Source organism: Cololabis saira, chromosome 2 (genome assembly GCF_033807715.1).
Source record: "Cololabis saira isolate AMF1-May2022 chromosome 2, fColSai1.1, whole genome shotgun sequence".
NCBI classification, from domain to species: domain Eukaryota; kingdom Metazoa; phylum Chordata; class Actinopteri; order Beloniformes; family Belonidae; genus Cololabis; species Cololabis saira.
In genome coordinates, this window is record NC_084588.1 from 26,462,974 (window position 1) to 26,473,683 (window position 10,710).

At 38.0% G+C, this 10,710-nt stretch overlaps 1 protein-coding gene across 1 annotated transcript; it reads right to left on the reverse strand.

Moving 5' to 3' along the window:
* Positions 1–207: 207 nt before the first annotated feature.
* Positions 208–4,871, reverse strand: LOC133461016 (ATP synthase F(0) complex subunit C3, mitochondrial-like). The gene is made up of 5 exons (XM_061741771.1): positions 4,808–4,871; positions 4,447–4,536; positions 3,839–3,910; positions 1,753–1,952; positions 208–548 (listed from the first exon to the last, which is right to left on the reverse strand). The coding sequence occupies exons 2-5, from the start codon at positions 4,483–4,485 to the stop codon at positions 434–436; spliced, it is 426 nt and encodes a 141-aa protein (XP_061597755.1). The 5' UTR covers positions 4,486–4,536; positions 4,808–4,871; the 3' UTR covers positions 208–433.
* Positions 4,872–10,710: the final 5,839 nt, after the last annotated feature.

Below are 10,710 nucleotides of genomic sequence, written 5' to 3' on the forward strand. Positions count from 1 at the left end.
TTTCAAGTGAGTTTGACCTTGTAGCATTAGTCACCTCTTAAAAGCTTTTTGGGAATTGTTACATAAAACACTAGTCTGTGTCTTCGAAACATCATTAAAAATTTGAATTACTTTTTTGCAGGGTTCCACTATTAAATGAGTGTACGGTGCAGTTTAAAGGACTGTGTGGTGCATTCAAAAATAAATAAATAAAAAAGTAGACACACATGAAGAATTAATGTTTAATTCTGTTAGTGGTTGCGTGTTTGTTAACAAAAATGTTTGATTTAATATACAATATGTCAAACCCATCATTAAAATGATTTCAGTTTAGCTGAGGTCCTTATATGAGCTTATTCACAATCTTTAACAAGAATAAGCAATGCTAAGTTGAAATCATGGTAACTCTTGTTAACAATGTGACATATCCTTGAACAATGAATGCCAAACTGATTTACATGGCAAACAGGATAAGAAATGCAACCATCAGACAGAAGAGACCCATAGCTTCAGACAGAGCAAAGCCCAAGATGGCATAAGAAAACAGCTGCTGCTTCAGAGAGGGGTTCCTGTTGGGAGAAGAGAGGCTCGATGAGATTAAGCTCTAGAAAAGTGCAAGCTTCTAAAACATTTCAGGAAGTTTTTAAGGTCCACATGAAAGATTTGAGAGCTTTTCAGACATAACGTGACATGTGCTGTAGTGGCTGTCCAGTTCACTGAGCACAGAAATACCAGCACAGATTCTACAACTCGTGTCACTCTGTCATAGACAAATGAGAAGTCTGTATGCATGTTGTCAACATCAGAAAATGCCTCTGTTTGCAAATGGAAAAAGAAAACCAGAAAAATATAGCTTGTTTAAAAACTTAAAAATTGTACAGCTTTTTTTCTCAAGCTCTCAATACAATATTCACGTGGACTCAAACAGTTCAGGGAATTCAGACAGATTAAGCATCAGTCCTTCCTGAATTTAGACTCCTGGATGGTGTCCTTATCCCTATTTACAGAAAACTAAAACTAGGCTAAACTTTGATGCTCAGTGCATCGGGAAACCCTGGGTGTATGGTGCAAGTCATTACATACAGGACTGTCTCAGAAAATTAGAATATTGTGATAAAGTTCTTTATTTTCTGTAATGCAATTAAAAAAACAAAAATGCCATACATTCTGGATTCATTACAAATCAACTGAAATATTGCAAGCCTTTTATTATTTTAATATTGCCGATTATGGCTTACAGTTTAAGATTAAGATTAACAGAATATTCAAATTTTTGGAGATAGGATATTTGAGTTTTCTTAAGCTGTAAACCATGATCAGCAATATTAAAATAATAAAAGGCTTGCAATATTTCAGTTGATTTGTAATGAATCCAGAATGTATGACATTTTTGCATTACAGAAAATAAAGGACTTTATCACAATATTCTAATTTTCGGAGACAGTCCTGTATAATGAGGTTCATAACAAGTGGTATCTTTGTCAAGTTCTGTCCTAAAGGGCCATTAGTTTGTGACGAAAAAAATATTGACTTGAAGACAATATACCCGTAGTCACCAAAACACTTTATCCCACCTACTGGAACTTTAGTTTTAAGTAGATATGTTAACATACCAAAGTTAGGTATAATGTAATCTCAAAAGTTATATTTTGACCAAAACATTACCTAAACACTAGATTATATGATTCTAAGAAACTGTGATATGGTCATCCTGCAAACATAAGAAAACAAAGACTGGCTTAGAGGAACCAAGTCCTAAAAATCATACTATACCTGGCATATCCGATAATAAGGCTGCCGAACACTGTTCCAATTCCAGCTCCAGAACCAGCCACTCCCACAGTGGCAGCTCCAGCTCCAATAAACTTTGCAGCTGTGTCGATATCGCGACTCACAGCGCTGGTCTGGAACCCCCGCAGTGCCACCTGCTGCTGGAAAGCTCCAATGCTCACTGGTGCCGAGAGTGAGGCAGTCTGAAATATAAATATTAAGTTAAGCAAGTATAAAACCTGACTGAGCAAAATCTCTCTTTTTTATATATATATATATATATATATATATATATATATATATATATATGCATGTCATGTACAATCTTTCAATTATTTAACATTTTACAAACTATGAAAAGGAAAAACAGTTCTATATCTTCCCAACTAAGCCTGATTGATTCCTGCTTGCATTAAGTCAGCTTGAAAAAATATTTCAGCAACTACAAAAATGTATTTAAATAAATTTGGTTACAAAAATAAAAGATATGCAAGATTACAACATCAATGTAAAATTATGTATATATTAAATTAAATTAAGTCAATTAAGAGGGAAGCAACAAAAATCAAAATCAAATGTATCTTTGGATAAGCACTATTATTTGTGTAATGAAAACCTAAACCATCTAGAAATCTATAACACTACTACAAACAGAGCTGCCTGAGGCTTGGCAAGAGAAATTACAGGCAGTTCGCAAATCTGTGTCACTTAAGGCATTATCCAAGCAGAATGAAGAAAAGCTTGTATATTTCCAAGATGCTAGCTCAGTATTGCCTGGTTTTATGTCTGCCCAATAATAACAGAAACAGTCTGAAGATTAAAAAAAAAAAAAAAAAAAAAAAAAAAAAGGTGTTGCATTGCCACAGATTGTTAGGAGGAGGTTAACAAAGAGTGGCATTAAATAATGCAATTAATCTTATTTTGAAGGCTGCCTTCTACTCAAAATAATTAGAATATTTAAAGGAAATTAAAGTGTTTTTGCTCAGTATTTTGAGGATCTTGAGCTTTTATATGCCTAACAGACTAGCAATAAATTAATCATGGAGGTTTTTTGACAAATGATTGTCGAATTTGTTGTTTCATTTTATCTTTTTGCTCAGAGATTTTGCCTTCACACACTCACACACGCACGCACGCAGGGTCTACTTTGTTACATTTTTGGAATATTAAATGTACTTTTAAAGCCCATACCCAACATTAATATATTTTCTCTGAAAAAGCTTTTGGGAATTTGTCCTATCAAAGAAATGATTCAGGAAACTCAACATTAATTTATTCTTAAAGATATTAACTGGTTTAAACTTGACCCAAAAACAGGCCAGTCTTAGGATGTATCTTATGAGGCAGGACGGATGGACCAAACTATACAGAGGAGCACCACTAATTCAATTCCATTCAAAATACTTTATTAATCCCCAAGGGGAAACTAAAGCAAAGTAATCACTATTACAGTAGATCAATCTGAACTGCACTTGATATCTGCACACAGCTATTTGCTAATGCTAATTTGATGGACCATGCACGTTTGTCTGTGTGTATGAAATAGGGAATAGGACATTTAAAAAAAAAAAAAGGAAAGAAAGAAATTCATAATATAAAATCAAAATATATGTGTGTATTTTTATATATATATATATATATAAATAATTGTATTTTATATATAATTGTATGCTGTGTGGCGATGTAGGGGGGGCTGAACTTGATAAGCTTTGCTTCCTTCAGCTCCTTCTCGAACTTGCACTGCATCGTAATGTGCTCCTTTTTTATATTGTTATAGGTACCGTTTGTTTTATGCTTGTGCATGTTTGAGACAAATAAAAATCAAATCAAATCAGTAGATCAATCTGAACTGCACTTGATTTCTGCACACAGAAATATTTGCCAATGCTAATTTGATGGACCATGGACTATGCATGTTTGTCTGTGTGTATGAAATAGGGAATAGGACATTTAAAACAAAAAAAAAGAAAGAAAAGGAAAGAAAGAAAGAAATTCATAATATAAAATCAAAATATAATAATGGAGTTAAGATACCTACAGTCAGCTCCTACATGTAAAATGCTCTGTATTAAGTAATCTTAGGACTCACCTCTGCTTTCCTGCTGTCAGACAATACTGCAGCGGAGACTGGTCTGCACAGTACCCGGGATCCAGCACGGACCTTGAACAGGGAGAGAAGGGAAGACAAAAAATTTGCCATGACTGACTCTGCTAAATACAGAATTAGAAAACGTGGTTACCAATACCATTAAGTTTAAGTAAACCTAATCCAGGAGTGAGGACAGCAACAGTGATCCACTCCCATGTGGCTTTGGATTAATTCTGCTCAAGCAGTTTATAAATTACACAGTTTATACAACAGTTCCTCTAAGACAATTGATCACATTATACCAATTTAAAATTAAGAGGCCGTTGATTCATATCAACTTAAAAACGATGCCTTTCTGTGGTTTCAGAGATGGCAGCAGGACAGGTTAGTGGAGACGTCCTTGCAGGTGTGAGTAGCTGACTTTAGCAGGGGGTCAAAGAGGCGGCTCGGCTAGCTCAGGGACGGCGGTGGCCGACTCGTAATTAGCTGCAGTTAAGCTTAAAAGCAGACTGACAGCACATAAAGCTGGCCGATACCACCGTCTTAAGGCGCGGTTCAGTAATGTTCAATTATGGTCCATTCATTAGCGTTGGTTCATTCAGACTCACCAGAGAGGGCGTAGAGACGAACTTAGCACAGGCGTACATTGTGATGGGACGTTCAGGTCAGGTCAACCACAGCAGCAGGGGTTTCAGGGTCTGTAACAGGACACAGCAATGCCATTAATACAATCTTAACAACAGAACCTGTTAAGTCTAGAAAGCAGGTTTAAATGAAGCGTGTAGAGTTACTTGGGCAAACATAAGGTCAAAATCCACACAATGTCGAAGAAAACAAGCTAGCTGGAAAACGGAAGAGAGAAACAGCGTCGTATACAATACAGCTGGAAAGATTCCGTGTGAAACGAAGACGTCAGGTTTGTATATTTGTTTTAAAGCTAGTTTCTGGCAGGAGGAGGTTAACGCTCACCTGTCTGCAGCTCTGCGGTAGAGGTCGAAGCTTTGCGCATGCGCACTATCACGTATTGTGTTCAGTTCCGGTTTCTCGACGTCAAGCCTGAATTATGGTTCCGCGTTAAATCGACGCAGAGCCTACGGCGTAGGGCACCCGTCGCCGCGTACCCTACGCCGTATGCTCTGCGGTGGTGTAACGCGGAACCATAAATCAGCCTTAAGGCGAGTCATTAAAACGTCATGAAGACGTCACACAGATAAACCGTGTCGGTGGTGTATTAAAAATGGTTAAGATTTATCTTTAAAGTTTAAAGTTAACCCTCTCGAATTAACACTTAATTGATATATAACTGTGAAATTAAAAAATAACGATGGATTTATTTTCAATCATAAAAGGCAGTTGGAATGCATTTCTGTTCATATTGTACATTTCTGTCATATTGTACATTTCTGTTTATACATTTTCCCTCTTATATTTGCTTTTACATTTTATCTTGGTATTGTATTGCACCAATCACCACAACAAATTCCTTGTGTGTGTTTAACAAACTTGGCAATAAACCCTTTTCTGATTTCTGATTTTCTGATTTCTGATAACACAAAATGCAATTCAATCCAATTCAGTATAACTGTATTTTATTTATCCCGAAAGGTAATGAAATATTGTAATAACTTTCTTTGACTAAACTTTTTCAAAGTCATGATAGATCAGTGTCCCCTAGTTGTGTCCTCTAGGGACACTGCCCTGCATGTTTTAGATGCCTCCGTGCTCCAGCACATGTAAATCACATGGCTAGGTCAAATGGAAAGAATAGACTTGTGTAGACATTGATTGTGATCAGTTAATATATATCATATGGACACGAGCCACTTCTAAAACATGCTAGGCAGCAGCCCTTTAGTATGGAGGATTTTTTGTGCCAAAATTAAATAAATAAATAAATACATCATTAATTAATTAAATTGGGAATGAAATATATCATTAATTAATTAAATGTGTCATTAATTAATTAAAATTGGAATGAAATATGTCATTAATTAAGTAAAATACAATTCATTTTAAGTAAAAATATATATTTATTATTTCAGCATTTAATTAATGAATGACACATTTAATTAATGATTTCATGTTGCGTGAGAATCATGAAATGTAAAACTGCATTTAATTAATTAATGACACATTTAATTAATGATTTCGTGTTGCTGAATCATGAAATGTAAATGTAAAACTGTCAGTTTCACTCGTCAAACTCAGTGGGCGGAGCTAACGCAAATCTAGTGGAATCCACTGCTTTGGTCTGAAACTGGAGGTAGAAGCCTTTCTAAACATGACAGCTGTGAGTTGCGTGTTGTAGAGAGTTGCGCGATGCAGCAGCAGGTATCTGCTGTGACGGAGCCGCTGGAGCCAGAGGAGTTCTGCTCAGAGCTTCTTCAATTAAACTCGCTGCTTCTCTCAGCAGCTCTGGGCAGGATTTTGACCTTTTGTACACCTTGCTGTTTCAACATTTGTGGTTAGAGGGCCGAGGTTTCAGTGGTTGCCAATAACATTTTGGAGTAGAGTAAAAATTTTGGAGTAGAGTAAAAATTTTGGAGTAGAGTAAAAATTTTGGAGTAGAGTATCCAAACCAACGTAGAGGTGAATAGCGCCACCTAGGCCGCGTTCAGACTGCCAGCCAATATCCGATTTTAAGCCCATCCAGATTGAAACTGGATGACTCTTTTGAAGTCTGAACAGTCCCAAACCGCATGAGATCCGATTTTTGCAAACCAGATCGAAACCACCTCCGGGAGGTAGTTTCATATCCAATCATTATCGCATTTGGGCAGATGCATCTCAGTCTGAACAGCTCCAAACACTCAGATCGGATATGACTGTCCCAGACGGTCTGGGCCAGACCCATGCGCCAAACCACCCGCCCATTTCCAGTTGTGGAGCTACTCATCCTTTCGCAGAGAGCATGTACAATCTCTGATGTCACGTCAAAAACTATTATTTGTAGTTTAAGTGTTGCAAATTCACATTACAAATCATGTTTTAATAGCAGAAAAAAGACCGCATTTCCACGTACGGTGCGGGTCGCCGCGTACCCTTCGCCGTAGGCTCTGCGTTGGTGTAACGCGGAACCATAAATCAGCCTTCAGTCGCGCTGTGAGCCTGAACCTGTAGCCCGTTGGCTCATCAGGAGGACAGGTTAAAGAGCGGCGCTGCCAGTTGTTCATTGCTGGTTCGTTTTGTTAACTCTGAGCTTTGTTGGTTGGTTTGTTAGTTTGCTGGTGGTTTTGTTCTGAACACTTTTCTCCGTTTCTCATTTTGCTGGGACGCCGGGTCCCTCCGCCGAGACACAACTTTTGCGGTATGCGTTCATTGTTATGTCTAAAAATGATGCGCAGTGCCGACCCAATCAGAAACGGTACAGATATTTTGGGATTTTTTTATATATATTAAAAAAATACATGACTTCACACAATACACGCGCTGGGTGACGCCTCCGCTCTGACGTCGTTGCTACGGCAACCCGTCAGATCAGTCAATGATGTGGCCCAGTCTGAACAGAGCCAGATCCGATTTGGACACTTGCTAAAAACAGTGTGGACAGTCAGCCCTGAAAATCGGATATGAGAAGGAATCAGATATGAATCAGATTTGCCTGCAGTCTGAACGCGGCCCTAGTTTATCGGAATGTGTCCCGAAGCCCTGCAACAATCCATTATGTGGATTCGATTTGCCTTGACTTGGGCCGCGTTCAGACTGCAGGCAAATCTGATTCATATCTGATTCCTTCTCATATCTGATTTTCAGAGCTGACTGTCCACACTGTTTTTAGCAATTGTCCAAATCGGATCTGGCTCTGTTCAGACTGGGCCACATCATTGACTGATCTGATGGGTTTCCGTAGCAACGACGTCGGAGCGGAGGCGTCACCCAGCGTGTGTATTGTGTGAAGTCCTGTAATTGCGACATCAAAAACAATAACAATACGTACGTCCTGCCCACCCGATCAAAGGTTATGGGGATCCTTTATTTTTTTATAATTTTATTTTTTTATATATATAAAAAAATCCCAAAATATCTATACCGTTTCTGATTGGGTCGGCACTGCGCATCATTTTTAGACACAACAATGAACGCATACCGCAAAAGTTGTGTCTCGGCGGAGGGACCCGGCGTCCCAGCAAAATGAGAAACGGAGAAAAGTGTTCAGAACAAAACCACCAGCAAACTAACAAACCAACCAACAAAGCTCAGAGTTAACAAAACGAACCAGCAATGAACAACTGGCAGCCTCTCCTCCTGATGAGCTGACGGGCTGCAGGTTCAGGCTCACAGCGCGACTGAAGACTGATTTGTTGGGTCGCGTTACACCAACGCAGAGCCTACGGCGAAGGGTACGCGGCGACCCGCACCGTACGTTGAAATGCGGTCTTTTTTTCTGCTATTAAAACATGATTTGTAATGTGAATTTGCAACACTCAAACTACAAATAATAGTTTTTGACGTGACATCAGAGATTGTACATGCTCTCTGTGAAAGGATGAGTAGCTCCACAACTGGAAATGGGCGGGTGGTTTGGAGCGTCTGGGACAGTCATATCCGATCTGAGTGTTTGGAGCTGTTCAGACTGACACGCATCTGCCCAAATGCGATATGAAACTACCCCTCGGAGGTGGTTTCGATCTGGTTTGCAAAAATCGGATCTCATGCAGTTTGGGACTGTTCAGACTTCAAAAGAGTCATCCAGTTTCAATCTGGATGGGCTAAAAATCGGATATTGGCAGGCAGTCTGAACGCGGCCTTGATGTGCAGGGGAACCAATGAAGTGTTTGGAATCCGTCCACTGAGTTTGACGAGTGAAACTGACAGTTTTACATTTACATTTCATGATTCAGCAACACAAAGTCATTAATTAAATGTGTCATTAATTAATTAAATGCAGTTTTACATTTCATGATTCACACGCAACACAAAATCATTAATTAAATGTGTCATTAATTAATTAAATGCTGAAATAATAAATATATATTTTTACTTAAAATTAAGTGTATTTTAATTAATAAATGTCATATTTCATTCTACTTTTAATTAATTAATTACACATTTAATTAATTAATGATATATTTCATTCCCACTTTAATTAATTAATGATGTATTTATTTATTTAATTTTGGCACAAAAAATCCTCCATACTTTAGGACCTGAATAGGGGAACACTGTTATAGATGGTTAGGGCTGTGGGGAGGAAGGATCTGGAGTCTTTGTTGCCGCAGCTCTGAAGAAGCCTCTTATTCATTATGCTTTTTATTTTATAAGGCATCCTTCTTTGCACATGAGCTCTAGAGGCTCCAGAATAGTCCCCAGACCAGCTTGATTTAGTTTCTTCAGTTTCTTTAAGTCAGTGGGTAAGCCACTGCTCCCCCACCAGATGACTACAGATGAGATTGCACTCTCCAGAACAGACTTATAGAAAATATACAACATTTTGCTGCAAACACTGAAGAATATAAGCATTCTCAAGAAATATAATCTGCTCTGTTTCTTCTTGTAGACAGCATCACTGTTGCATCTCCAGGTGAAGAATGAGATGTTTGTACAGTATTCATCTACCACCTCCACTTCTTCTCCCATTGTGGAAATTGTGTTTTCTAATTGATTGATTGCCCTTTGAGGATTAAAAAGGTTTTTTTTAATTTTATTTGAATTTGAGCATAGTTGTGCTCCTCCTACAATACATAATGGCCTCCTTTGCTGTCTTTACATTCAAGATGAGGGTTGTTCCCACAGTACGCCACAAAGCAGTCCACTGGTTCTCTGTTTCTTGTCCAAGACTGATACACTGGCAATTTAACTTTGTTACAATCTAAAGAGCACACAATTTTGGGGGACACTATAAATTGTGAAAGAGTACGAAGATGGCAGTCCTGGTCTGTTCTTTTGACATGTGCAGTTGTAGCCCACTTAACATATTGTTTTGTTATTGTATGAAATAACAGTTAAAAAAACTTGTAAATCTGTCTTTGTTGTATACTTTTGTAAATGATATACTGCTTGGCATAATTAAAGCAATTTTCTTCATCATATATTTAAAACCTGATTACTCATGGTGGTTGATTCCTTGACAGTTATGCAACCCTGTTAATAATTAGTCATGTCAAATTTAGGGTTTGAAATGAATCAAATGAGTCAGAGGGAGTGACATCATAAATCTCTTTGGTATACCAAAATTATGTTCTTTGTGGTATTGTGCCAAGTTTTTCAAATGATCTTTGTCTTTCCCACTTCTATAAACACTGGACTGAGTATGTCCCTCCAACCAATACAAAAATCTCACACATTCATTTTTTATACCCACTTAATGGAATGCAGGGTCATAGGGGTCTGCTGGAGCCTATCCAGCAGGCTATGGGCAAAAAGCAGGGAAACAGGCAGGTCACCAGTCTATCACAGGGCCAATTATAGACAAACTGCTAACACACACTCACTTCTATAGTCAATTTAAAATCATTTTCTGAGAGAGCTTCATCTGGCTAGAAATCTTTTGTGTGTTTAAAAAACACATTTGGAAGGTGTGATAGCCCTGGCAACATCAAGAATAGGATCGCAGCATAGAGTTACTGTATGTATCAGAAAGCAGTGTAGGTATCTGTGTGACGGATGTGTTTAATAAACCAACCAGCCCAAATGATCATCCATCTCTTTACTGAACCTGGACACACACGATCAGGGACATTACAGAAGGTTTATCAGAGTTTAGAGGGGTGGTGCATGATTCAATGATGTAATTACGACTCAACAAATATGACCTTCAAAGAAGAGTCAGTCAAGCAAAATTTAGTTTCATAACTCTGAATATCAACACTAACCAAAATCTCTTGACTATTTATTTATTTTATTTGCCTTTATTTAACCAGGTCGGTCCCGTT

Excerpts from the sequence above, each read along its gene's own strand:
- LOC133461016 (XM_061741771.1), bottom strand. The coding sequence starts at position 4,485 with ATGTACGCCTGTGCTAAGTTCGTCTCTACGCCCTCTCTG. Across the intron at positions 3,911-4,446 it reads TCGTCTCTACGCCCTCTCTG|GTCCGTGCTGGATCCCGGGT; the intron begins GTGAGTCTGAAT and ends TCCCTGTTCAAG. Across the intron at positions 549-1,752 it reads CTTATTATCGGATATGCCAG|GAACCCCTCTCTGAAGCAGC; the intron begins GTATAGTATGAT and ends TTCTCCCAACAG.